This window comes from Echinops telfairi, unplaced genomic scaffold, assembly GCF_000313985.2.
Source record: "Echinops telfairi isolate 266 unplaced genomic scaffold, ASM31398v2 ScPeMD7_655;HRSCAF=1070, whole genome shotgun sequence".
NCBI classification, from domain to species: domain Eukaryota; kingdom Metazoa; phylum Chordata; class Mammalia; order Afrosoricida; family Tenrecidae; genus Echinops; species Echinops telfairi.
This window is the reverse complement of record NW_022104553.1, coordinates 10,536,911-10,563,040: the sequence shown is the minus strand read 5'-3', so window position 1 is coordinate 10,563,040 and position 26,130 is coordinate 10,536,911. Positions and strand designations below refer to the sequence as shown.

Genomic DNA, 26,130 nt, shown 5'->3' with positions numbered 1-26,130 from the left:
GGTCAGGGCTCGGCCCCACCCCCTCCTGTCCACCAGCACATTTCGGAATGCCCTCTGAAACGGGGCCGGTCACAGCTCCTCAAGCCCAGAACCGTCCCAAATCACACCAGGAGCCACGGCGAGAAGGGCCGCGCGAACGGACCGTAACTCAAGGGCTGTGCTTGTCGCAGGTTCTGACGGAAAGGCTGCGGTTTAGGGGATCAAGCCCAGAGAGGCCCGGCCTTTCTGCTTTCTGCATACTGAAGCGAAGCTCGGGCCTGGAGTTGGCTTTACTTCTATCCCAAACGAGGCCCCATGGACACACACGTTAGACAAAGACATTCCGAAAACCTCGTAGGCAGAGGGGCTTTATTTGCCAGTTTCAGCACCAAGACCAGGAAGCAAAGTTTGCCGTCCTTCACCCGTTTACCCAGAAAGCTCCTCTTCTCATTTTGAGAAAGAGTGGACATCAGTACTTCCTCCACAGGAAAAGCGGGAGCCACAGCCTGGGTCCTGTCTCTGGCCCCACATCTTGGAAGGGCAGAGAGGCGTGCTCCAAATCCCCCCCTGGGTCGGAGCCCACGTAAACGAACGGCAGCAGCCAGGTCTGAGCCTCTGCACAGACGGCAGCCCAACACTCAGCCAGCTCCCACGCCTTCCCAAGGTGACCCGTCTCAGGCACCAGGGGCTGCAGTCCTGGGCCCCCCTGCCCAGTTGGAGGAGGAATGCAGCGATGAGCAGGGTCCTCAGGTCTCTGGCAGGCGGAGGAGGGTTCCGGACGTGGTGGAGATGCTGTGCAGCGGGAGGGGGAGGCTGGAGGTTAGGGGAGCACTCAGAACTTGGCAGAGGCGACAAAGGAGAGAGGAGCACGGCTTCTCCAGGGGCCTACGCCTGAGTCAGGAGGAAGTCACGCTTCGGATCATTCTGGGTTATATGGCCAGGGCCTGGGGGACGAGACTCACCAGTCCACCAGCTGGGCCCCAATGAGGTCATGCACATGGTAGGAGAGGCCGAGCCGTACGGCGGCAGGGGTCCGCCGGCTCAGAACCTCTGACAGGAGCAGCTCCCGGTACTTGGCTTTCCGGACCATGCCGAGGACAGTCTGGCGGCCTGGAAGAGAGGTTGCACGGGTGAGGGGGGGCAGGTGCACAGTGCCTAATAGCTCACGGAGTCGCCACAGGTGTGCTTGAATGGTGGGGGGGCTTGAGTTGCACCCGAGGGCTACCTTTAACAAAGTATTTGATGAATCTCCCAGCTCCAGGCACGGCCAGCCACCAGCTCCCAGCATCCCGGACAGTGAGGACGCCAGCATTCACCAGCTGCCTGGAAGGGAGTGAGAAGCTGAGATAGATAAGGTCCTGGCTCTGAGAACCATCGCCCCCGCCCCGTCCGCTCCCTCCCCCCCCCCCCCCCCCCCTCCACCCCGCCCTCATCCCTACTCATCAATATTGGATTCTAAGGGCGGCCGTGTAAGAGGGCATGGAACACCAACGCCCGACCCGAGGCGGCCCCTCCCCACCCGCACCACCGCTGCCTCCATGCCCTCGCGTGTTCCGCTCCATCTGCCTAGACCTCCCTCCTGCCTCCTTCCCTTTCCTGGCTCAACTGCACATTCACTAAACCGGTTCACCTCTTGGAAGCCCTCCCTGAGGAGCTCCCTGACCCACACTGCCTCCCACTCCGGGGGAGCCTTCCTTCTGTGCCCCCACCCTGCCATGCCCCCTCGCTGTGGCTCCCAGCCCTGCTGACAAGAAGAATTAAAATTGCAGGTCTGGCTCCCCATGACAACAGTATTGGTTATTAAACACTTGCATGAATGTCGTGGGATACAAACGAGGAAGCCTGGGCCAGAGACAGCCTCCCCAAACTCCAGTTCTGTTTCTCCCTTGCCTCGTTCCAGCGTGACTCATGGCAGGCCTGGGTGGTTTCTGACCGGCCTGTGTGCACTGGCTAGCCATCCAGACCCCCAGGGGTTTCCTAAGGCCCCGCCTACAATGGGTCTTCTCTCCGGGCCGAGGAGTACTGACTTGGGCCTCTGTACTCCAAGGAAAGGTTAGCTTCTTTGGCAGGCTTACTAGAGGGAAGGGGCAAGGCTGGAGGGGGACAGAAGGGGGCAGAAAGGGGAAGATGGGTCAGCCTGTTGGCCCCCCCAAGCCTCACGTGATCTCTGGGTCCCTGAAGCCGAAGGTCTGCGTCATCTGGTCCTGCTGGAAGCTAAGGTCCCCACAGGCTGGGAGGACTTCAGCCAGAAACTTCTGCACGGCCCCAGCATACGGTCGGCCCTCACAGGCCTCCAGAACCTGGGAGCGCAGACAAGACACGACCTGGTCCCATCTCGGCTCCGCCACCCCCACCCCCCCCACAACGCGACCTGGCCTGCTCTCCCACCTCTCACTCACGCTCTTCCTCACTCCCCCCTCCTTTATATCTGTACCCCAATGGCCTTGTCTCCCCAGCCCGCACGCGCACGTGGACCGACCGGCACACACACCTTGGTCCTGTAGTCCTCGGTGAGGATGATCCCATGTGCGTCCAGGTCGAAGCCCAGCTGGACGACCCGGACCTCTCCCTGCTCTTGAAGCTCCTTCTGCGGCCAGAGAGGGGGAGGTCAGGGACAGGGATGGCCGAGCGCGACGCATCTCTATGCGATTCTTCTGGGCACTTGGGGGCACAGAGACGGCCTGTGGGGCCTTGACGGGCTTCTTCTAACGAAGTCACCCATCTTCTCACCCCCCCCTGTGCGGGGACTGGGACAAGACAGCGAGGAAGGCCTGGGGTCCTGCCCTCAAGGGACCATCCGTCTCGAGACTAGGGGGAGGGGGGAAGGAGCAGTAGTAGAATTACTAACAGCCACCGAAAGCACAACTATTGGCCTTTACCATCTGGCGTAAAGGCAGAAGGAAAGAGACGGAAAACGGAACCAGTCTCTAGGCCTCGTCGTCTACACCAGTCACCGCCTCGTGTACCTTGACACTAGAACTAGTCGGGACCCCCAACCCCGCTACCACCACCCCGGGGCACGCAGATGGTCCCAGAGAGAGAAAATGTGTACAACGCCCGGGCCAGGCCTGTACGCGCCTCTGTCTACCAACCATGGCCCCGTCCCCATCCAGTAACTCAGCCTGTAGCTATGAGATACTGATCTGCCACCATGCACTGGTGACCGCTTTCCTTGACCTCTGATGTCCTCTTCAAAGCTGGGTGTGTCAGCAAACCCGCTAACACCACACGGGCCCTGCTAATGGTCTTTTTATCCGGATAATATACCCTGCCTTATCCTTGTTCCATTTAACACTTAAGAATGATGTAGGGAAAACCTCCAATTCTTTTTAAAATTTCCCAAGCTTCTGGGACAGGCAGAGAAGAGGACGTCCTCGGATTATCCCCTTTAAACTGTGCGATGAAACCACACTTGGAGGCCATCTTCCAGCTAGGTGACACACTGGCTCAGGAAACAACGTTATCACTTCATACGTACTATGCTCTTTAAAATACATATATACATATATATATATGTAGGCAACTGGACATCCCCTTACAGAAGGGTCACGGGGAGGAGACGAGCCAGTCAGGGTGCAGGGTAGCAACGATGAAACATACAGCTTTCCTCTAGTTCTTAAATGTTTCCTCCCCACCACTGTCATGATCCCAATTCTACCTTACAAGTCTGGCTAGACCAGAGGATGTATACTGGTACAGATAGGAACTGGAAACACAGGGAATCCAGGACAGATAAACCCCTCAGGACCAGTGGTGAGCGTGGCGATACCAGGAGGGTGGAGGGAAGGTGGAGAAGAAAGGGGGAATCAATTATAAGCATCTACATATAAGGCCTCCCTGGGGGACGGGCAACAGAAAAATGCCAGAAGAAGCCAGCTCCTAGCACAATCACTACAGGTTCGGTAGGCGCAATTGTACGGCGATAATAAGTAAATATTATAGTAAAGTTATAGAGAGCATGAGAGATAAAAGAGATATATAGAAATAAATGAAGTCAGACACATTTCACGGTAGCATTGCTCACCTCAGCCCCGCTTGGTAATCCATGTGGAGAGAGAGAGAACTTTAATGCTCCTCAAGCTTTTATACTCTCTCGGGACGTTGGGGACGTGCAAGCCCCCACATTACAGGTGAAGACATACGTCACAGGAAAGGGTTGTGCTACAGGTATTACAGTGATGGGAGGGGGTGATCTAGGGACATACACACGCTATAGGAAGAGGTTTGGCCTGGCCCTGGCCCAACTGATAGGGACCATTCTCAGTAGGATGCGAACTCCGCCCACAGGAGCCTGTCCATTGTCCCCTGCGGCAGGGAGCAGGTCCTCCCACCCCCCCCAACCCCACCCCCATGGTGGCATGAGACAGCAGTCTGGCAGCAAGGATCTGACCTCCCCCCACAGAAAAGTGGGTGAAGGGAGACATCGGACAGTGTAAGACATGACAAAATAATAATAATTTATAAATTATCAAGGGTTCATGGGTAGGGGCGGGGAGGGAGGGGGAAAATGAGGAGCTGATACCAAGGGCTCAAGTAGAAAGCAAATGTTTTGAGAAGGATTAGAGCAACAAATGTGCTTGACACAATGGATGGATGTATGGATTGTGATAAGAGTTGTATGAGCTCTCAATAAAATGATTTCTTTTAAAAAGCACAAATAACTCACATAAAGGATGATAAAAGAGTCACCACTACAGCTCACACAGACAATAAAATGAGACCACCATGAACTTCATGACAATAAATTTAAAAGTTTAGACCGACAAATTCCTAGGAAAATCGTATCAGCCACGTTGAGGGAGAGAAACGAGGCTTCCTTCTCCCATCAAGAGGTACAGTCTAACGTGGCCCTGCGTGATGCCCACCCTCACGAAGAGATCTCTGAAGACATGGGTGCTACAGCAAAGGGTGGGGCAGAAGCCAGATGGGGCCCAGCCATCAGAAGGAATAGGGTATGGGGTCTTGCAGGCTTGCCTTCAAACTAGCAGCCAGCTAAGCGCGGTGTCAACTCACTCCACGAGGAAGAAGCTCAGCGGCCTGTTTGATCCAAGGACGACAAATAAATGATGCAATCCAAATCTAAAGGAAGGAATGGGCTCAGGGCTTAACCTGTAAGCACCTGGTTTGCAGAAGGGTATGGATGGCAGGAGGCGCCCAGCATCTCCTCGCAGGGTCCTCACGTGGGCTCTAAGCCTCGGGTGAACCCCCTCTGGTCATAGCTGAGGGACGCGAATAGCCCTGTGATTAGACAGAGAGCAGTGTAACTTGTCAATCAGCGCAAACAGTTAGGTCAAAATATAATCACATCTTTGGATGAGAACTTTTTACCCATTTTAAAGAAAAAGTCAAGGGGAAATGCACATGGATTAAGACCCTACAGCAGCGGCTCTCAACCTGTGGGTCGCAACCCCTTTGGCGGCCGAATGACCCTTTCACAGGGGTCGCCTGATCCATAGCAGTGGCAAAATTACAGTGATGAAGTAGCAAGGAACATAAGTTTATGGTTGGGGGGGTCACCACCACATGTGGGACTGTATGAAAGGGTCAGGGCATTGGGAAGGTTGAGAAGCAGCGAGTCCGCTCTGATCACGGACCAGCGATGTGCACAGCCTTACCATGCAGAATGCCTTAGGGGGTAGAGGGTCACACAGGCAGTGAAAAATCAGTACCCTGTCACTTGATCTCCCTTAGGATCCATTGAAAGCTGTTCTACTTTTAAACATTCTGTGCTTCCTTTTATCATTTTATGAGGGGCTCATACGACTCTTATCACAATCCATATATACATCCATTGTGTAAAGCACATTTGTACATTCATTGCCCTCATCATTCTCAAAACATTTGCTCTCCACTTAAGCCCCTGGCATCAGCTCATTTTTTCCTCTCCCTCCCTGATCCCCCTCCCTCATGAATCCTTGATAATTTATAAATTATTATTTTGTCATATCTTGCACTGTCTCATGTCTCCCTTCACCCACTTTTCTGTTGTCTGTCCCCCAGGGAGGAGGTTATATGCAGATCCTTGTAATCGGTTCCGCCTTTCTACCCCACCCTCCTCCACCCTCCCAGTATTGCCACTCTCACCACTGGTCCTGAAGGGATCATCCACCCTGGATTCCCTATGTTTCCAGTTTCTATCTGTACCAGTGTACATCCTCTGGTCTCGTCAGATTTGTAAGGTAGAATTGGAATCATGATAGTGGGGTGGGGGGAGGAAGCATTAAAGAAATAGAGGAAAGTTGTATGTTTCGTTTCATCATTGCTACACTGCACCCTGACTGGCTCATCTCCTCCCCGCGACCCTTCTGTAAGGGGATGACCAGTTGCCTACAGATGGGCTTTGGGTCTCCACTCCACACTCCCCCTCATTCACAATGATATGACTTTTTGGTTCTGATGATGCCTGATACATGATCCCTTCCACACCTCGTAATCAACACAGGCTGGTGGGCTTTTTCCATGTGGGCTTTGTTGCTTCTGAGCTAGATGGCCTCTTGTTTACCTTCAAGCCTTTAAGACCCCAGATGCTACATCTTTTGATAGCCGGGCACCATCAGCTTTCTTCGCCACATGTGCGTATGCACCCATTTGTCTTCAGCGATCGTATCATGGAGGTGAGCACACAATGATATGAATTTTTGTTCTTTGATGCCTGATAACTGATCCCTTCGGCACCTCGTGATCAACAGGCTAGTGTGCTTCTTCCATGTGGGCTTTGTTGCTTCTGAGCTAGATGGCCACTTGTTTACCTTCAAGCCTGTAGCTTTCGATCAGCACCATCAGCTTTCTTCACCACATTTACTTATGCACCGCTTTGTCTTCAGTGATTGTGTGGGGAGGCTAAGCATCATGGAATGACAATTTAATAGAACAAAGCATTCTTGCATTAAGGGAGTACTTGAGTGGAGGCCCAATGTCCTTCTGCTACCTTAATGTATGCACACAGATCTATTTCCCCATCCTCATATATAATTTACATATGTACATGCCTTTATTTAGCCCTCTATAAATGCCCTTTGCCTCCTAGCTCTTTCTTCTATTTCCTTCTACTTTCCTCTTGTCCCACTATCATGTTCAGCCTTCATTTGGGTTTCAGTGATTTCTCTAAAATGAAAATGAGGAGCTGATGCCAGGGGCTTAAGTGGAGAGCAAATGTTTTGAGAATAATGAGGGCAATGAATGCACAAATGTGCTTGACACAGTGGATGTATGCATGGATTGTGATGAGTTGTATGAGCCCCTAATAAAATGATTTTTTAATGAATAAAAAGATTAAAAAAAGAATAAAAACATATATATATCATTGTTAAAAAAATGAAGAAAATATTCTAAAACTGAGTGTGGTAATGATTGTACAGCTCTTCTTGATGTGATTAAACTATTGAATTATATGATATGTGAATTATATGCCAATAAAACTGTTAAAAATAAAAATCAGAAATTTAAATAAATAAAAACCAGAAAACCGGAAAGCATGCAAAGACCAAAGTAAAACAGAATAGAATAAAGCTAAGCCAATATGGAGTTAAAAAAAAAAAGAGTGAGTCTCAGAAACCCACAAGGGCAGTTCCACCTTTCCCTATCCAGTAGACCTACAGGGTCTCTGAGACAGAATGTGACTCCATGGGAGTGAGTTTTGGAGTTACAGGCAATACCTGGATCTCAGAAACCTAGTTATCTAATAAAACAAAATATAAATAAGTATGCAGAGTACGGTCGCGTTTGTATCGTGTACAAAATGGGGAAAGCGTAGCTTTGCCATTTGTGGGTATACCCTTCGGGAACCAGTGGCCATCAAGCTGGTTCTGAGACGGTAAACTTCCACACGAGCAGACGGCCTCATCTCCCCCACGGACTGGCTGGTGGGTGTAAACGCTGACCTGGAGGTCAGCAGCCCATCCCCACGGCGACCATGGCTCCTCACGGACACTCGCTTAAACAACTCTCTGCCATCAAGTGGACTCTGACTCGTGGCAACCCTACCGGACAGACAGTCGCTCTACAAGGGTTTCCCCGACAGTCGCGCTACAAGAGTAGAAAGCCTTGTCTCTCCCCTGCATGGACACACTTCACTATTAAAACAAAACCAAAAAAACGAAGGGAGCAACAACCCTATTAGGTACCTCCTAAGGGCACTGGGCAGTTTGATCAGAGAAGGATCCTATGTAGGAGGCTGGCCCTATTCCAGAGCAACACCTGTGGGCTGGCAAGGAGGCACTCGGCTAGCAAGCGCCAGCGGTTCAAGCCCACGATGTCTCAGGGAGAAAGACGGGCAGCCCGATTCAGACAGAGGTTGGCTGGTGAGGCGCCATGCTCTCTTTTTTTTGAGCAGTGGCTCTCAACCTTCTTCTTCTTTTTTAAAAATCGTTTTATCAGGGGCTCATACAGCTCTTATCACAATCCATACATACATTCACTGTGTCAAGCACATGTGTAGCCATCATCATTTTCTTTTCTTTTTTAAAATCATTTTATGAGGGGCTCATACAACTCTTATCACAATCCATACACACATCGATTGTGTAAAGCACATTTGTACATTCATTGCCCTCATCATTCTCAAAACATTTCCTCTCCACTTAAGCCCCCGGCATTAGGTCCTCATTTTTCCCCTCCCTCCCCGCTCCCCCCTCCCTCATGAGCGCTTGATAATTTATAAATTGTTATTTTGTCATATCTTGCCCTGTCCGACGTCTCCCTTCACCCACTTTGCTGTTGTCCATCCCCCAGGGAGGAGGTCACCTGTAGATCCCTGTAATCGGTGCCCCCTCTCCAACCCACCCTCCCAGTATCATTGGGCCATGTGCTATATTCTAACCCGGGTGGTGGTAAACGGTGTTTCATCAATATTCTTTCAGTTGTGCATATGTGTGCGTGTTTATGTTTCCTTTTGTAAAGCTTGGTCAGAACACAGGCCAACACAAAGGTAGGAAGGAGTGGTTGCACCGCTTCACCGTGGGGGTCTGGAGTTGGTCTCTATCCTTTCTTCCCTTTGTCTCGCCTCCTCTGACTTGACAAGAAGGAAAAAGTCAAATGACACGCCAGCACAGCCAAGGCTACTCCGCACGCCGCTGACATCCAGAACGGCTCGGCCCTCCAACCTTCTGTACCAACTCTGACTCCCAACATCCCTCCCACCGCAGCCTCGGACTCTCAACTGGGTTTGAGGATTTACTGCAATGGGCACGCAGCGCTCTCGGGTAATACAACTTTATTAAGACCGCTCCCAAGTTACAGTTTAGGTGAGAAATGCTCAAGATGCGGCTGTTTGGTCAGAACAGCTTCCTCTCCGCCCTGCTCAGGCCGTGTTAAAAAACTCTCTTGGGGATGACGATAAACACTCAAAGGCCACTACCAATCTGCCACCACTCTCAGGTAAGACACTCTGTTCTAGCTCTTAGGTCAGCAAACCTGTTGCTGTGCTGTTGTTTGGGGCCGAGTTGGTTCCAGCCCATCGTGATCTTCTGCACAAAAGAAGGAAACACTGCCTGGTCCTGCGCTACCCTCACAAGTTGTCCGACGCCCGAGCCCATTGGAGCTCTGTGGATCAGCAAATCCAGCTCCCCAATTAAGTGCCTGGAGGCCCTCCACTCCATAAGCCAGCCTCTTACCTGAAAGCACTCACCTTTCTATGCTCCCTGGGCTGGTGGGATAGTGAGAAGATATGGGTGCGGTTTACCCTGTCAACCAGGTCGCAGCTCGAGGACCTCCTTTGGAGGTGCAGTTGAGCGAGATAATGGCTCTCTGCAGGCCAGCCTCTCTGCCTTCCCCTGCCTGTTGGTGACCCATGCTGAGCCCTGTGAGCCCTGTGATGTGGCCACCGCCACCGGATCCACACAACACTACGCCCGCCAGCCTGTTGCTGGCGTGAGTCTGAAGAGGGACTGACGGACTCGTATTGGACTTATGGACTTGAGTTGGACTGGGCTGGGATGGTTTTGTTTTGTTTTTCATCTTTCTTGGGGGAGGGGGGGGCGCTAGGATGTTTTAGTGATGCACCATTACTCCTTGATATAAAGCTCTTTCTTATACATACTCGTATATGAGTATCTCTGGATTTGTTTCTCTAGTCAACCCGGTCGATCACAGCTGGAAGTCCACCGCTGTCTCACGCTCCGGCCTGCGGTTCTGCTGTTCACTGCGCTGCTCCTGGGGAATCACAGCTATCTCCCGGGCAGAGGAGGATCAGTGTTCAAATAGCTCACGGTCCAAAGGACCCATTTCACTCCTGGTTCTTCTCCCTTGCTGGTAATGAATGCCCCACCTCTTTCCTGCTCCTAAGATGGCTGGTTTTATACCCATCAAGAGGGCAATCACAATTGACCCTGCTGACAATCACTCACAACAGCTGAGCCATAATTCCATCATCTTCTCTTACCCGGGGAAAATGCTGTTTAGGGAGCATTAAGATGCCTCTGGCTAGACGAGTCACATTAAACAATTCACCATACTGCAACTGGTCAGCATGAACCGCCAACCTCTAAGCCCAATGGAGACTTGAGTCTCTCTTTTATTCCGTCTGCTCACAGACCACTGGTCTTGAATCACTAGCTCTACCGCTCAATACTTCTAACCCCTTAAAAAATTTTTAAGTTCAAAATAGGTCACTCCTTAGAGTCCTCCTAATTCGGATCATTCTTTCCCGGCCTCTTTCAAAGACTCTTCTCTGCATTCTCCTTACACAGTGAGTCTCAGATTGTGAGGCACACTAAGGCTCATTTGCAGCAATAATTTTAACAGGTATACCAACTGAATAATTTTAACAGGTATACCAACTGAACCCACTCAAAGAGATTTCCACTCATCAATTTTGAGTGAGTCTCAGGAACCTGTATTTTTTTTTAACAAGTAGCCAGGTAATTCTGGAACAGGTTGGATTCAGGCCATACTTTGAGAAATATTGCTGTAAGCGCTGATGTCTCCTAGCATTCTGGGTTTGGCGCTATGATCTCTCTATAGCTAGACCATATAAAGAAGAACATGGCATACAGATTAGAGGAAAGCTCATCAATCACTTGAATACGCAGATGACAATACACACACAATCGTGCCTGCTGAAAGTGAAGAGGACTTGAAGCACTTACGGATGAAGATCAAAGAGTACAGCCTTCGCCACGGATTCCAAATCAATGCACAGGACACTGAAATTCTCACAACCGGACCAATAGACAACACCATGATACACAGAGAAAAGATGGACGTTGTTGTGGACGTCATCTTACTTGGATCCACAATCAAGGCCCGTGACAACACCAGTCCAGAAACCAGACAACATATTGCACTGGGAGGAGATCTGCAGCAAAAGATCTCTTTAAAGCGTAAGAGGGGGGAAAAAAGTAAAGAGCAAAGATGTTACTTTGAGGACGAAGGTGCAGCACGGTTTATTCAATCACCTCACGTGCACGCAAAAGCTAGGCAATAAATAAAGAAGATGGGAGACTAACTGATGTATTTGAACTACGGTGTTGGCGAATGCAGAATATCCAAAGGATCATGGACTGCCTAGAGAATGGACAACGCTTGTCCTAACAGATGTACAGCCAGAAGGCTCCTCGGAAGGGAGGTTGGCTGGACTGCCTCTCAGGTACTTTGGACATGTGATCAGAAAGGACCCGTCCCTGCACAAGCCTATCGCGGTTGGTAAAGGGCGGGGTCAGCGCAAAAGAGAAACACCCTCAGCAAGGCAGCCCCAGTAACAGGCTCACGCATAACAACAGTTGTGAGGCCGGCGCGGGGCTGGGCAGTGTTTTGTTCTGTTCTATTGTACAGCCAGTCACTCGGCGTTGGAGCCAACTCCACACACCTCCCAACATCTTTCACTGCAAACGTAGGGTCTTGAACACGGGCCTCAGAGGGTCTGTGACACCCCCCCTTCCATGTGTAGTCTGTAGGTAGGTGGCATAGGTCCATTTTTGTTAAAGAGTCGTAATTTTCACCACCTCCCAAAGTTTGTGAAATAGCTAGAAAGCACTACTTCACCCACCCACTCTTCCTACCAGAGCTCATCCACATTCTGGTGACTTCTTACTCTCTATCAGTGGCCCAGTGTTCTCTGCAAACCTTCGTATTCAGCTGTCTACTAAGTATTTGCCTTTGGATACTCCACAAGTAGCTCCCGCTCAGCTTGTACAAGACGGAACACACCATCTGCCTCCACCAACTCCATCTGCTCCTGCTCTGCCTGCCTGTCTGCCTGTCTGGGGAAACTGGGTGATGTTCCTGGACTCCTCTCTTCCTCATTCTCTCCACCTCTCCTGCTCACTCACCTCCCTCCCTCCCACTCTATCCTGCTCTCGGCCTTCCCCAGTTCTCAGCTGCAAGTACCTTGAATGATCTCTTTGCCTCATCTCACTACTTCCCACCTGCCCAATTCCTCTCCTGTCTAACATTCAGGAACCCTGATAGGGCAGTGGCTATGCATTTTGCGGCTAACCCTGAGGTCCAGAGCTCAAGCCCACAAACAGAGAAGGAAAGATGTAGCAGCCTGTCTTTTTAAAAATGTACCCACCCTGCCTTAGGAGCCCAACGGAACAGTTGATTCGGGGCAGATTCCATGGCGATGGCTTTGGTTTGGTCTAGCACCTTCTACCAGCTCATCGACGTCGGTGCAATCCTGACAAACCAGGTGCTGTCAGGAGCCGACGCTGCCTACATTTCCAGTGCAGAATGCTTGGGCTACGCTCGGTGATTCAGTTACCCCAAAGGCCTCGCTTTCCCACCTCCGTAACTTTTTCCCATGCCCTCTACTGCTTGGAGGCCAGGATTTATTGCATTCTCAGCGGCACAGCAGTGCTAGGCGTCGAGCTCGCCCCCCTTCAATGGCTAACGTTTGCCGAATGGCTGGCAGACCATCCGGATGCCTAAATATCAAGGGCACCTCCGGAGTGGCCGTGGGGCCCGGAGGGGCCACCCGCAGTCCATTACGCCCCTCACCAGCTGCCTGTCCGCCGCCGTGCGGTCGGGCACGAGGCTGTACAGCTGACTTCTCAGAGCGATGGGCGGTAGGGCATCCTCAAACAGGCCCCGCGGGAACAGTCGCACCAGCTCCGCGATGGCCGCGCGCGCCGACCCTGGGCAGAGGGATGAGTCCGTGAGGCCGCGTTCGGTCAAGCGGCAGACCACTCATCACAGGCCCACCGGTCCCCAGTATCCATGGTTACTGGAGACGAGGCCCCACCCATCTGGGGTCTTCAGCCCCGCCCCGAGTTGCCATGATTACCTGTCTCACCCCTCAGAGGATCCGCTTTTCCATCTCTCCGCTCACGCCGCCTTTTCAGCCCAAAGGTCTCCGAGACCAGGTGATGCCTCTTGCGGCTCATCTCCGGGGACACCTAGCTTTTAACGGGGCTGCGGAGGGACCAGGGACTGAGGGACCAGCGCGTTAAAGCAGGCTCTTCCGGCGCGGCGAAGTGACGTCAGCGCACGGAGCGGCCCTCCCTGGGGACCGGCAGCCCCGCGTAAGGAAGACAACGTGATGACGAAAGGAGTTGCTGGGAGAGCCCGGACCAATGAGGACGCCGCAACGGGGAGCCCGGACCAATGAGGACGCCGCAACCCTACGCCTAGCGCGGATTGGCTCCTCCGAGGACACGCGCGTCCAGGGACGCACAGACTGGGTGTCGCGGAGCCGCCGGGTGCAAAGCACGGCTTCCAGAGGTTTACCTCCCGCTGTGGCCGAATGGCTGGGTCGTCGGAAGCAGGACTACCTTTGCGACCCACTCCGAGGTCTTACGCGCTGGCCATGGCGTCATAACCTTGCGGCGGTGGAAGTCGAAGCTTCGAGGTAACCGGACGCTGGGATTTGAGCCCTAACTTCTCAACATCATGCATTGGGAGGTCAGTGTCCGGCAGTGGGGGCAGAGGCCACCAGGAGAGGTGGGGTGTGTGCCTGGCCACAGTTCTGTTAAGAGATGCAGGCACGTGGATGTCTCAAGGCCGACACCCTGCGATCGGGAAGCCCATCCTGGCCCGGAGTTAACTCTTCGCACTAAAAATGGCAATTGCTCTCCCCTCTCAGAACTACATGGAGTCCAGAGAGACCAAGAGAGAAGCTGACAAGATCCAAGTGGCCGAACTTCCGAACAAATGCCCCCGCCGAGCACCCTCACTGCGCACGGACCCTGCCTTGTACTCTGGACCCTTCCCCTCCTACCGGCGCCCCTCTGAACTGGGCTGCTTCTCCCTAGATGCACAGCGCCAGTACCATGGAGACGCCCGGGCCCTGCGCTACTACAGCCCGCCGCCTATCAATGGCCCAGGCCCCAACTTTGACCTCCGAGACGGGTATGTGGATCGGTACCAGCCCCGGGATGAGGAGATTCGAGAAGGGCTGGACCACCTGCTGCGCTGGCTTCTGGAGCACCGTGGGCAGCTGGAAGGGTGAGTGAAACCGCGCACCCAGCGAGATCCCAAGGCCAGGGGCTCCCCCTGGAGTTCAGTGCCAATAGTGCAGTAGTGCACAACCTGTGGGTCACGACCCCTTTGGGGGTGGGGGTGGTGTCGAACGACCCTTTCACAGGGGTCACCCTATTCATAACAGTAGCAAAATGACAGTCACGAAGTTGCAACAAAAGTAATTTTGTGGTTGAGGGACATGCGGAACTGTATTAAAGGGCCATGCATTAGGAAGGTTGAGAACCACTGCTCTAGTGGAGCCTGACCCTGTGTGACAAAGTACAATGACCTCTTAACTTCCTGGCTGTAACCTACATCTCTCGCTTTTGGGTGAGCAGCTGCCTGCCTACCTTGCACTGATCCCTCCCCTTAAAATGAGGAGACCAACTGGAGTGATGATCCAACCTCAGGAGGAACTTAAAGGGGAGCCAACCCCAGTCAATGCTTGTGTATTTTCCCAACTCCTCTCTCTCAGGGGCCCCGGCTGGCTGGCAGGAGCCACAGTGACATGGCGGGGACACCTTACAAAACTGCTGACAACACCCTATGAGCGACAAGAGGGCTGGCAGCTGGCTGCCTCCCGGTTCCAGGGGACGCTGTACCTGAGTGAGGTGGAGACACCGGCTGCCCGGGCCCAGAGGCTTGCTCGGCCACCCCTCCTCCGGGAGCTCATGTACATGGGGTACAAGTTTGAGCACTACATGTGCGCAGGTGAGAGCTGGCCCTGCTCTGGAGCCCAGTCCGCCTTCCCCAGAGACTGCTTCCCCCCCCCCCAGACAAGCCTGGCGGCTCCCCAGACCCCACCAGGGAAGTCAACACCAATGAGGGCTTCTGCTCTGTGCTACGCAGCCGCCTGGGGAGCCACCCCCTGCTCTTCTCGGGGGAAGTGGACTGCACAGACCCCCACGCTCCATCCAAACAGCCCCCGGCCTGCTATGTAGAGCTGAAGACCACCAAGGAGATGCACAGCGCTGGGCACTGGAGGACCTTCTACAGGTTTGGGGTGGGGGTTGGCTGCGGGGCGAGCCTAGGATGGGACTTGAGGCTGAACGGAGGACGGACCTTGCTGACCTCTTGCTGTCCCTGACAGACACAAGCTCCTGAAGTGGTGGGCTCAGTCGTTCCTGCTTGGGGTCCCGAATGTCATCGCTGGTTTCCGAAACCCCGAGGGTCTAATCTCTTCCCTCAAGACCTTTCCCACCATGGAGATGTTTGAAAATGTCAGGGTAAGGTGGTAACGTCGCGGCACCCCCCTGGACACCCCCAACTCCCAAGACTAGGGGACTGGTGTCCAGGGCTGCCTTCTCCCCGCAACCTCACTTCCCCGGCTTCTGCCCACTCCAGAATGACCGTGATGGCTGGAACCCCTCCGTGTGCATGAACTTCTGTGCCGCCTTCCTTAGCTTTGCCCAGAACACGGTCGTCCAGGATGACCCCAGGTGAGACATCCGCCCCGCCCTGCCCATCTCCCCTCCCCTCAGACCTAGCAGCTGGGCCCTCCAGCCCTCACCCTGCCTCCATCTACCCCTAGGCTGGTCCACCTCTTCTCCTGGGATCCCGGCAGCCCGGTCACCGTGTCTGTACATCGAGATGCACCCTATGCCTTCCTGCCGACGTGGTACGTGGAGGCCATGAGCCAGGACCTCCCATCACCCCCCAAGACTCCCTCCCCGCGGGCCTGAGCCCCGTCTGTGTGCAGATAATAAATAGGTTATTTCTAGGTGCTGCTCCCGGCCGCGTCTCCCCCGCAGGCCTGCCCACCACCTCAAGCACACGTGGGTGGCTCGCAGCTTTATTCTAGTCAGACAGCAGACGCCGCTCCCGGGCAGCTCACTGGGTGTAGAGGCTGGCCGCAAAGACGATGTCCCTCCGCAGCAGTGTTGCCGCTGACTCCACCTTGGCCCCCAGCACAGGCTCGCCCACCAGGCGGGCCGCCCCCCGCAGCGAGCGGCACATCTCAGCCAGGCGCTGGATGCAGCGCACGACCAGGCCCTCGGGAGTCCCGGAGAGCCCTGCCAGCTCGGAGAAGGGCTGTGGGGAGAGCAGGGTGGGAGAAATGCAGGCCGCCTTCCCTACGTAGCGCACCCCCCTTCCTCCCCAACCCATTCCGTGCCGCGCACTCACCATGCCCCGGGCCCACTCGTACACCACCTCCACCAGCCCAAAGTTCAGCTCCCCCACAAATTCTTCCACCGACTGGTTCAGGCCACAGGCCACCTGGACCTCGCCGATCCGCTTGGCCACAGCCCGAACCCGCTCCATTCCCTGCAGATGGAGAAGGGCTGGTTAAGGCCTGCTTCCTGCCCAGGACTGGGGGGCCCAGGGCAGGGCTGGATGGGTCCCTCAGGAGACTTGGGTGGGGGTAGGACACGGAGCCAGGGTACAGGGTGGGCATCCCCCACCTGCTTGAGGGTACTCGGGAGCTGATCACCAGCATCCCCAGAGCTCTGGCAGACCAGGCCCGAGAGCAGGGCCGCGATCTCCTCGGGCCGCAGGGCACTCAGCGCGTTGTCAAACATGAGCTCGGTCAGGAGCAGCTCGTGGCTACTCATGGCACAGGCCACCCGCCCTGCCAGCTTCACAGTGCCAGCCTCGTCCACGTAGCCCAGGGTGCGGAGCACCTGAAAGAAAGAGGGCAGGTGTCGGGGAGCCTGTGCCGGCTCCTGGGCTCGCCCGGCCCCCTCCCTCTGCTCGCCCCACCTCTACTCGCTGGTGGTACTCGGGCAGCAGCATCAGAGACTGGTCCGACAGCAGGAAGCGCAGCCGCTCCGTCTCCCTCTGTATCTGCATTCGCTCCTGCAGCTTCAGGTACTGCAGAGAGCCCGAGAGCGGAGCCGTCAGCCTGCCTCTCACCCCTCGGCAGGGCTGTGCTGAGGACCAGGGCTGAGGCAGGGGACCGCGGGGGCTGTCATCTGGGGCCCCACCTGGGCAGGGAAACGGGGACTGTGCACACACTGAGCCCCCCGGATCAGCTCTTCCAGCCTGCGGGCCCGGAGACCGCCCTCTACCACAGACACATCTTTGAGCTGCAAGTCGTTGACAGGGTCCAGGGTGGGGGGTCCCGCCGGGTAGGCCTGAGCCAGGCGCAGCAGTTCCTGGACCGCAGTGGTCACGCCCGCCAAGGGAGGATCCTTCCTGAGGCAGGAACAGGTCATGAGATTCACTCCCCTAGGGGTCCCCTTGACCGTGGGAGCCTCCCCCACCACATGGTCTCTCTCAAGCTGGGACAACTATCGCACCACCCACATCACTGCCCACCTCAGAGTCCCTCCCAGGCTGGGCATCCCTTCACCCTCCCAGACAAAGGGCTTCCCGGGCCTCTCTGACTTGAATTTAGGCTGCTGCCTCTTGTTGAAGTCCTCCAAGATCTTCTCCCCGTTCACCCGGAGCACCTTAGCGGCGATGGCAGCCACGTCTCCTGGCTGGAGCTTGGCCACGACGTGGTCGCAGGGCCCTATGGAAGCAGGGTCAGGCTCCGCCTCGGAGCGGGCAGCCATCTTCACGTGCACCGCCATCAGGCCCGGCCTCGGCCTCTCCCTCACCCTCAGGCAGGAACAGCTTAAACCCCACGAGGTCATCGGGAAAGGGCACATCTGGGGTGGCCGGCGCCCTGTCCTTCGGGGTCTCAGCCGTGGGCTTATCACACAGGACCAGCGTTGTGAATACTCTGCTGTTGGAGTTGGAGGAGACCTGGGGAGGGGGGCGGCCGGACAAAGCATGAGAGCCAACCCCCCTTCCCCACCTGGGGCAGGGACCTCAGAAGCAGCCATGTGGCGACCAGTGTCAAAGGGGCAACCAAGTCAGGCCGCCAGGGCAAACTGCGGGGACAGATGGAGATGGTCCCTGCCGCCCACCACCTCTGTGCTCCCGGGCCGACCCCTCCCCACTCACCTGCAGGATCACTCCCAGGGCGTTGTGATGCTCACAATTATTCACAACCACGACCCTTCCCACTGAGAGAGCTTTCAGCCCGTTCACAGACTCCATGATGCGCCGCTGTAGGGCAGGGACGCGCAAAGGGTGACGGAGGGGCAGTGAGGCCAGTTCAGGGCGCCACCTCCCCGCCTCATCCCCTCCAATGCCCACCTGGATCAGGCTCCGGGCCTCTGTCAGCTCCTCCCCCCAGCTGTAATACTCAGGCAGGTCAGCCAGCTGGCCAGTCAAGTCAGGCTCCTCCAAGGCCACCAGCCTCTTGTTCAGTTCAGCCAGAGACTGTTCGTGGGCCTGAAGACCAAGAGGGGGCCCGCCGTCAAGTGAGTCTCGGGCTGTTTGACACTCACGCCGCCCTGTCCCGTCCTGGCTTCCCTCAGCTCCCCCACCTTGCTGTCCTTGCGGGACGGGAACTCAGAGAAGCTTCTCTTCATCATGTCCTCCACCCTGAGGGCGTCCACGCGCAGCAGGTTGAGGATCATGGTGTACGTGAGGCGGAACTGGGACTGCAGCTGGGAGGGCTTCCCCTGGGGCCACGTCAGAGAGAGCCGTCAGCCAGGGCGGGAAGGGACCCGCTCCCACCCAACCCTCTGGGTGCACTGCCAATCCCAGCAGACCAAAGCCCCCAGTGGCTTCCCTCTACCTGTGCTAAGGACGGGAACTACATCACGGACAGACTCTGGACAACCCCGGAGGGCTGTAGGAGGTGTAACCTCATGTGCTGAGCTGTGATCCAGAGTCAGAAGTTTGAGACCAGCAGCCACTCCTCGGGAGAAAGACGGGGCTTTCTCCTTATGTAGAGTGCTCTGGGTCAGTCACTCAGTGGCCGGGGGCTGGGTTCGTTTCCCTGAACTTGGTTGCAAGGAGCACCCTGAGAGGCTGGCTGCTCAAACCGCCCAGGGGCTGTGGGGAAAAGGGCCCTGCTCCCATCAAGATCATGGCCTCGGCCCTGCTGTGGGGCTGCAGCCCGGTCCCAGCTCAGAAACCCTGGGGACAGGGACGTTTGGCTCTACCATCACCCGTGGTTCTCCTCCTGCTCCCAGGCAGCAATGAAAAGGAGAGGCAGGTCCGAGGGGGCAGCAGGCCCCGAGATCGGGGTGGCCCGGGGGGCCGCTCACCATCATCATGCGGTGCAGGTCTGCCATCTCGGGCACGCGGCCCTTGCAGAGCAAGATGACGGTGCCCGTGGGGTCCAGGCCCCTCCTGCCGGCCCGGCCGGCCATCTGCACGTACTCCCCAGGGAGCAGGTCCCGGAAGGCAGAGCCGTCGTGCTTGCGCATGGAGTCGAACACCACCGTGCGCGCCGGCATGTTGACCCCCATGGCAAAAGTCTCCGTGGCGAACAAGACCTGTGGGGAGAGGAGGCAGGCTGGGCAGGGGGGCTGTGCCCCGGGCAAGCTCCGCCCCCTTCCCGACTTTGTAGAGCAGGCTCCGTCAGCAGGGACCAGGCCCAGTGCTCACCAACAGGGTTCCGTTGATGCTGCGGGCAGGTCTGCAGTGAACACCTGCGGTCCACTCGTGTTGCCTGAGTTCCCATTACACCCCGTCCCTCGCCCAGCCCCCACTGGCCATTCCACGCTGTCTCCCCATTTGGGTCAGAAAACGGTGCCCCACAGCACTGTCCGTCAGAACAAACTCCCTGCTATCCAGGTGACCCTATAAGGAAGGGTAGAACTGCCCCGTGGGCTTCCGAGACTTTACAGAACGAAAAAGCTTCATCTTTCACCCGTGGAGCAGTGGGTGGGTCGGTGGTTTCAAACCGCAGACCTTAAGGATCGCAGCCCAACGTACAGCCACTGTGCTGCCAATAGCGCAGTGGATTTATGTTTTGTTTTTCCCAGAAGACCTTCTCAAGCCTCTCTCTCGGGTGAATGAATTGAACTCGAAGCTCCAGTTGGCAGGCGGGAGGGGAGCCTTCCCTCTTTGCACCACTCAGCCCCCTGAGCCTGCGTAATGGCCATCTTTCCGGCTGACTGTGTCCTTGTGGGATGGGTCTTGTTTGGGGTGCCTGTCAATCCACCCCCACTTGCCACCGGGCCGATGCTGACTCATAGCAACCCTGTATCGGGTTTGTCAAGACTGTAAATCTTAACGGGAGCAGCCAGCCTCATCTCCCTCCCTCTGAGCGGCTGGTGGGTTCGAACTGCCAACCATGAACGGTATGGTCCCCTATCTTTCCGTGGTTGACTTCTTTTACTCCACACACAGTGTTGCCAATGCCCATCTCCGGAGGTTCCTGGGGTTCTATTTAGCCCTTGGCTTCCCAGGGCAGCCGCACACTCTGCTCTGTGACCATTATCCGCATCTTACCGGATTTCCCAGTGCAGTGAGGACCCCTGAGACCACCAGGGCCTCCCCCACCCCCAAACAAGATTACACAGAAACACAGGACATGTGTGTTCTCTCAAGGGCCATGGTGAGGGTCCCTGTGGGGCACACATACCCGAGTAGAGTCAGACTCACGGACCACGCTAGCTTTATTTGCCTACATCGTGCCAGTGTGTGGCAGACTGCTTACAGTTAGGCTCTGCCCACACGGCCCCGGGCCAGCTTTGCCAGGCCCCCAGCTGCAAGGCCCCACCTCGATCGAGCATTTCAATTTGCAGAATCTGATCACGAAATGCCTTTCATAGGGCGGTTGTAAGGCATCCTGCTGGTGAAGTGGGTTCAACCCCCTGGGTTCTGTGTGAGAGAAAGATGCCTACTTCCACAAGGGCGTGCGGACGGGGCCCCAGGGCAACAGTGCCTCTCTGTCCCAGAGGGTGGCTGGCATCTGCATCGACTCCTGGTCCCTGTGTTATGCGGACTTCCCCATCTCAGGACGGGAAGCCGCACTCACCCGCGGCCACACAGCTGGTACGTGGTGGAGGGTGGGTAGTATCAGAGGCCAAGCTCTTCACTAGCCACTGCACTGCCCTACCGCCACACCCACCCGTCCTCCGAGCAGCCTGAGAGGGCACCCCCAGGCCCGGTGTACCTTGACCAGGCCGCGGCTGAAGAGCATTTCCACAATCTCCTTGAGGATGGGTAGGATGCCGCTGTGGTGCACGCCCAGGCCGCGGTGCAGGAGCTCCGACATGTGCAGGACCTGCGGCCGGGGCGCCATTAGGGATGGGGCCGCCCAGCACCCAGCCCTGTCTCCCAGGCTCGCCCGCCCTCCGCACCTGCGGCAGCTGGCGGTCGGAGCCGCGGAGGCGGGCCAGGCAGCGCTGCAGGAAGAGGTGAATTTCGCTCTTCTCTGAGCCCGTGGTCAGGTCCAGGGAGGTGAGGCCCGAGGCCTGCTCGTCGCAGCGGCCTCGCGAGAAGGTGAACACCACCACGGGCAGCTGGGCGCGGGCGCGAAGGGAGGCCAGAAGGGACAGGTACACCCCGCGGTCCTGGGGAAGGGAGGTGAGGGGCAGGGGCGGAGGCCCTGAGCCAGCGGTGCTGCAGCCGGGGGCATGCAGAGCCGGGTCAGGTCGGGGAGGGTGGACAGTCAGGCTTGAGCCTCTAGAGGGTGTGTTTGGGGGTGGGGAGGGTTGTCCTGGCCCTCCCAGGCTTACCTGGGCAGGCCCCCCGTGGTGTGTGGGCTGCTTGGCCCCAAAAGTCTGCGCGTGCTTGCTCATCCTGTCTTTCTTGGCCTCCACGGCAGCGTAGTACCTGGGCATGGGGGGCGGCTGTCAGGCCCGGCCGGACCCCGGCCCGTGCCCTCCCCCCACCGCTGGGCTGACTTGCCCCTTGGTGTGGAAGGTTCCCCGGGAGTCCAGCAGCAGGAAGAGCTCCCCCTGAGTCTTGGGGCTGTTTCCTGTGAAGAGGTAGTGCTCCAGGGGCACGGGGCGGGCGACCGTGCTGATCACGTAGATCTGGCGACGCTTCAGCCGCCTGGGCAGGAGGGGAGAGGACAGTCAGGTGGCAGTCGGGGTTGCCGGGAAGCTAGCTACAGCCCCACACCTTTCCAACTCTGACTTCTTCACCTAGTCTTTCCTGGGAGCCCTCCCTGCCTCCCCCCCCCCCCCCATCCCGTCTCTCAACGTGGAAAGTGGTCTGGCCTCAAATGGGATCCCCCTACCAGCCAAGAGGCACAGCAATTACTCTTTGGGCTGCTAACCACAAGGTCACCAGTTCAAAACCACCAGCTGGTCCTTGGGAGAAAGAGGAGGCGTTCTACTCCCACAGAGGTGGTCTCAGAAGCAAACAGGGGCCATTCTTCCTTGTCCTACAGGGTCACCATGACTCGGCATCCACTCGAAGGCAGCGAGTGAGACCAGCCAAGTCAGACAGGTTCCCTGCTGCTCTCTCCTCCTCACCTGGAGGCCCTGATGCCCTGACAGAGATACTGGACCTGCCCCAGAACTCCCGGGACACGCCGCTCACCCAATCCAGTCAGCAAACTCCAGGGCGTTGGGGACGGTGGCGCTGAGCAGGATGATCGAGACGTGGTCAGGTAGCATGATGAGCACCTCCTCCCACACGACCCCGCGCTGGGAACGGAGGGAAGCCGGGTCACGGGGTGCTCACAGCAGGCCGCCCTTCTGTCCCCAGAGAGGCGTCACACGTCCCCTGCGTGGGGCTAGAAGGCAGTGAGGTCCAGGGATAGGTGGAGCCCGGGAGTGGCCGAGCCATTCCCTCAGGAGAGGGCTGCCGGGGTCTGGGAGCCCCCACGCCCCTAACCTCGGCGTCGTTGATGTAGTGAACCTCGTCAAAGATGACCCACTCCAGGTCCCGGATGACATCTGAGCCACTGTACAGCATGGAGCTGAGGAGAAGAGGCCGAGGCTGACACCCCGATGCCCTGCACCCACATGTCCTCCAGAGCAGCCTTGTCTCCTCCCAAGACCCCACCTGGCCCCCCCATCCAGCCTTGCTGCGCGCCCGCTCTCACCGAAGGATCTCGGTCGTCATGATGAGGCAGGAGGCCTCGGGGTGCAGCTGCACGTCCCCCGTGAGCAGCCCTACATCCCCAAATGTGTTCCGGAAGTCTCGGAACTTCTGGTTGCTCAGGGCCTTGATGGGCGAAGTGTAGATGGTGCTGGGGAGAGGTGCAAAGTCAGCCGGTCCCTCCACATAGACACCCCCCACTATCACCCCGCTAGTCAGCCTCCTCTGGTCCCCCAGCCTGCCTGAAAGCATGCCCCGGTGCTCACCCCAGCCGCTCTCACGTGCTCCTCTATATCATGACTCCGAGCGCCTTCCGTCCCCCGACCTCTTGGTCAATGAACACAAGCCATTCTTCTAACCTCTTCCCACCCACACCTTCTTGTTTCTCTCTGGGCCTGCCCCCGTCTCCCATCCCCACCACCCTGGCCCTCTCGTCCAGAGGACACAATGGAGTGATGGGAAGTCCTCTGTAGAAAGGATGAGGGGGAAACGCGGCTAGGAGATTCCGAGCGGGGCTGGGCTGGTACCGACCGTGTCATGTGCTTCTGGGCCAGGGCGATGGCGTATTCGGCCACCACTGTCTTCCCTGCAGACGTGTGAGCTGCGACGAAGACGGAGTTGTGCCGTTCCAAGTGCAGGATGGCCTGTTTCTGAAACACATCGGGCTCGAACGGCCACTGTGGGAGGGGAGAGAGAGAGACAGGGCTGCAAGGAGGCGAGCAGCCTTCTTGCCTCCCATTCACAGGGTGGACGGGCACAGGGAGAAGGGCAGCATGATGTGACAAAAGGCTGGCCCAGAGGTGCTGGCCTAGCCTGGAAGGTAGAGAAGAGGGAAGGGGGGGCTGGGGAAGGGGTAGGGGCGTGTGGTAGGGGAGCCGGTGAGGGCTGGGGCCACACTACCTGGAAAGCTGGCTGGGGAATGAGGCGATAGAAATCCCCAACAGGGGAGGTGACATCCACCGGAATGGCCCACTGCTCCTGAGCTGGGGGCTTGGGGGCCTCTGGAGAGGGTGTTACAGTGGACGGCTCCTTGAAAAGCCAGAGGGAGGGCGCATGATAAAGCTGCCACCGGAGAGCTCTGTTCCCACGCCACCTGCTCCGGTGACTCTCCCAAGCCAGCCCTCCTTCCCCACCTCTGCTACCCAGAACCGCCAACCTTCAACACCAAGTCCTCTAAGCTGCTCGCCCGAGCCAGGGGGCCACTGCAGGGAGAGCCTGACGCAGCATCTCCTCCGGTACTTCCTGGCCGTCCTACTGCCTCACGCTCATCCTCGTCGCCCCCACCCAGATCGAGGGGCTCCAGGAGACGGCTGAGGCTGAGCAGGCCCGGGGCTGGAGCGGGATGATCTGAGGAAGGAGGACAAAGCGAGGCTCGGTCATGTCCATCTTTCTTCCGTGGCAGAAGAGCACCAGGGCTCCTGGGCACCCGTCCCCCAAACTCAAACTCACTTTTCGGTGCAAAGTCCACGCCTTTCTTGAAGCCAGGTGGGACAGTCAGGAGATCTGAAGGGCAGGGAGGGAGAGGGGGACAATCACAGCTGCGGCCTGCTCAAACCCAAGGGGTGCCCTTCACAGGGCGGATGCCATCGACCAGGAAGTTGTCCTGAAGGTTGCCCGTCAGGTGGCAGGGCAGCGGATTGTAGCAGAGGCATGCAAGAGCTAGCAGCAGACCCCTGGACCACTCGGCCTCAGAGCACCGACTCGGAGCCCGGCCTCCCCAGGGGCATGTCCGGCACCACCTCACCTTTCTCAAAGTCTATCTCCTCCTCGGCCTCTTCCCGGATGCTCAGCTCTGCTACTGTGGGCTCATCCATCCCACCTGTGGGAGAAGGTGGCTAGAGGGAAATTCATGGGGTGGAGGTGATTGGGGGTGGGGAGAACCTTCCCAGAAGACTAAGGAGCCCTCTCCTACGGTCCCATTCCCACAAAAGTCACCTGGCCAGAAAGGGTACTGTGTTGGGTTCCCCCAAAGAGCCTGAGAGGGGGGCCCTGGGGGCCGGCGAAGAGACAAGGAAGTTGTGGCCGAGAGGTTTGTGTTCTCCAGCAGGACCTGAGACAAGAGACCAGAGCTCCAGTGAGGCTGAGGGGGCTTCTGACACCCGTTCTCCCAGCTCTGTTTCTCATGGCCCCCCAATCTCGTACCTCTTTGTAGCCCAATATCTGGCCTGTGGTTGAATGTCTTTGGGCTTGCAAGTCTGAAGGTACTGGGGCCCCGGGGACGGCCAGGAGAGACCAGGGATCGGTCTTCCTCTGCCATTTCCTGAAGAGAAGGAAGGTCGTTCCCTGGTCGTTTTTCCTTCAGGGACCCACCTCCCTAGTCCTGGCCCTTGCAGCCCCCTCACCGGGCTGAGTGTTCCACGCTGTGCAGAGGCAGCCAGGCTGGGGATGACAGAAACAGTTGCTCTGCTTCTTGCTGCAGATCTGGGGCACAGGGAGGGAGCCCATGGGGAAGCTGGGGAAAGGGCGAGATGAAAGGCATGAGGGAGAAAAAGGGTAAGGAAGCGCTGACAAAAATGGAGGCAGAATTCTTTGTGGAGGTCATCAGTCATAACAGATGTCCCAGGAAAGTCAGACAGAGGCACTGAAACGTTTCCCAAGGTTGTCCCCAAACTGCCTGCTACTGGATTCTCTGTATTGGTTGAGAATATACGTGTGGGATTCAGAGTCTTGGGGGAGAAGCTGGAAAGTTGCATTTATAAAATGTCCCCCCCAGGCACGAGGGAATCTGAGTCACGGGTCTTAGCCAAAGGCGTCCTCCCCCTAAAGATGACAAGCCCAAGCCTAACACCAGCATCTCAGACAGCGGACAACTGCCGTGATGCTTAGGAACAGACAAGAGGGGGCTCCAGGGAGAAAAGGCACGAGGCAGGGGTTTCTGCCTGGTCTTGGCACAAGGGACTCCATTTTGAATCCGGCACCTTCTTGGGTCTCAGAACTCACCTCTCATGGGCCTCCCTCACATCGGCCTCC

At 56.7% G+C, this 26,130-nt stretch overlaps 3 protein-coding genes across 4 annotated transcripts; 1 reads left to right on the top strand and 2 right to left on the bottom strand.

Annotated features, from left to right (window-relative positions):
• Positions 1-320: 320 nt before the first annotated feature.
• On the bottom strand, positions 321-13,362 carry STK19 (serine/threonine kinase 19). The gene is made up of 7 exons (XM_004711719.2): positions 13,199-13,362; positions 12,913-13,049; positions 2,471-2,566; positions 2,140-2,279; positions 1,205-1,302; positions 942-1,089; positions 321-771 (listed from the first exon to the last, which is right to left on the bottom strand). The coding sequence occupies exons 1-7, from the start codon at positions 13,296-13,298 to the stop codon at positions 726-728; spliced, it is 765 nt and encodes a 254-aa protein (XP_004711776.1). The 5' UTR covers positions 13,299-13,362; the 3' UTR covers positions 321-725.
• Positions 13,363-13,609: 247 nt separating this feature from the next.
• DXO (decapping exoribonuclease) lies at positions 13,610-16,093 on the top strand. Of its 2 annotated transcripts, none has more exons than XM_004711806.3 (7): positions 13,610-13,762; positions 13,997-14,358; positions 14,849-15,084; positions 15,150-15,369; positions 15,464-15,599; positions 15,718-15,812; positions 15,905-16,093. In XM_004711806.3, the coding sequence occupies exons 2-7, from the start codon at positions 14,003-14,005 to the stop codon at positions 16,053-16,055; spliced, it is 1,194 nt and encodes a 397-aa protein (XP_004711863.1). In that variant the 5' UTR covers positions 13,610-13,762; positions 13,997-14,002; the 3' UTR covers positions 16,056-16,093. The 2 variants fall into 2 exon arrangements, with proteins under 2 accessions (XP_004711863.1, XP_045148658.1); XM_045292723.1 differs by having other exon boundaries at positions 13,611-13,762; positions 14,166-14,358.
• A 58-nt stretch (positions 16,094-16,151) lies between these two features.
• Positions 16,152-25,732, bottom strand: SKIV2L (Ski2 like RNA helicase). The gene is made up of 26 exons (XM_004711718.2): positions 25,503-25,732; positions 25,303-25,420; positions 25,096-25,210; positions 24,905-24,979; positions 24,610-24,663; positions 24,317-24,507; positions 24,061-24,189; positions 23,692-23,837; positions 23,165-23,311; positions 22,954-23,038; positions 22,657-22,763; positions 22,018-22,164; positions 21,846-21,942; positions 21,468-21,680; positions 21,281-21,391; positions 19,422-19,652; positions 18,693-18,830; positions 18,460-18,597; positions 18,265-18,369; positions 17,916-18,063; positions 17,701-17,827; positions 17,298-17,508; positions 17,074-17,184; positions 16,776-16,994; positions 16,498-16,638; positions 16,152-16,404 (listed from the first exon to the last, which is right to left on the bottom strand). The coding sequence occupies exons 1-26, from the start codon at positions 25,700-25,702 to the stop codon at positions 16,204-16,206; spliced, it is 3,705 nt and encodes a 1,234-aa protein (XP_004711775.2). The 5' UTR covers positions 25,703-25,732; the 3' UTR covers positions 16,152-16,203.
• Between the last annotated feature and the right edge of the window lie 398 nt (positions 25,733-26,130).

Coding starts and splice junctions, on each gene's coding strand:
- STK19 (XM_004711719.2), bottom strand. CDS start 13,298: ATGAGCCGCAAGAGGCATCACCTGGTCTCGGAGACCTTTGGGCTGAAA. Junction 13,050..13,198: donor TCCTCTGAGGGGTGAGACAG/GTAATCATGGCA, acceptor CCCTCTGCCCAG/GGTCGGCGCGCGCGGCCATC. Junction 772..941: donor GGGGCCCAGCTGGTGGACTG/GTGAGTCTCGTC, acceptor CCCGCTGCACAG/CATCTCCACCACGTCCGGAA.
- DXO (XM_004711806.3), top strand. CDS start 14,003: ATGGAGTCCAGAGAGACCAAGAGAGAAGCTGACAAGATCCAAGTGGCC. Junction 14,359..14,848: donor CACCGTGGGCAGCTGGAAGG/GTGAGTGAAACC, acceptor CCTCTCTCTCAG/GGGCCCCGGCTGGCTGGCAG. Junction 15,370..15,463: donor CACTGGAGGACCTTCTACAG/GTTTGGGGTGGG, acceptor TGTCCCTGACAG/ACACAAGCTCCTGAAGTGGT.
- SKIV2L (XM_004711718.2), bottom strand. CDS start 25,702: ATGACCTCCACAAAGAATTCTGCCTCCATTTTTGTCAGCGCTTCCTTA. Junction 25,211..25,302: donor AGATATTGGGCTACAAAGAG/GTACGAGATTGG, acceptor CTCTTGTCTCAG/GTCCTGCTGGAGAACACAAA. Junction 23,039..23,164: donor ATGACGACCGAGATCCTTCG/GTGAGAGCGGGC, acceptor TCTTCTCCTCAG/CTCCATGCTGTACAGTGGCT.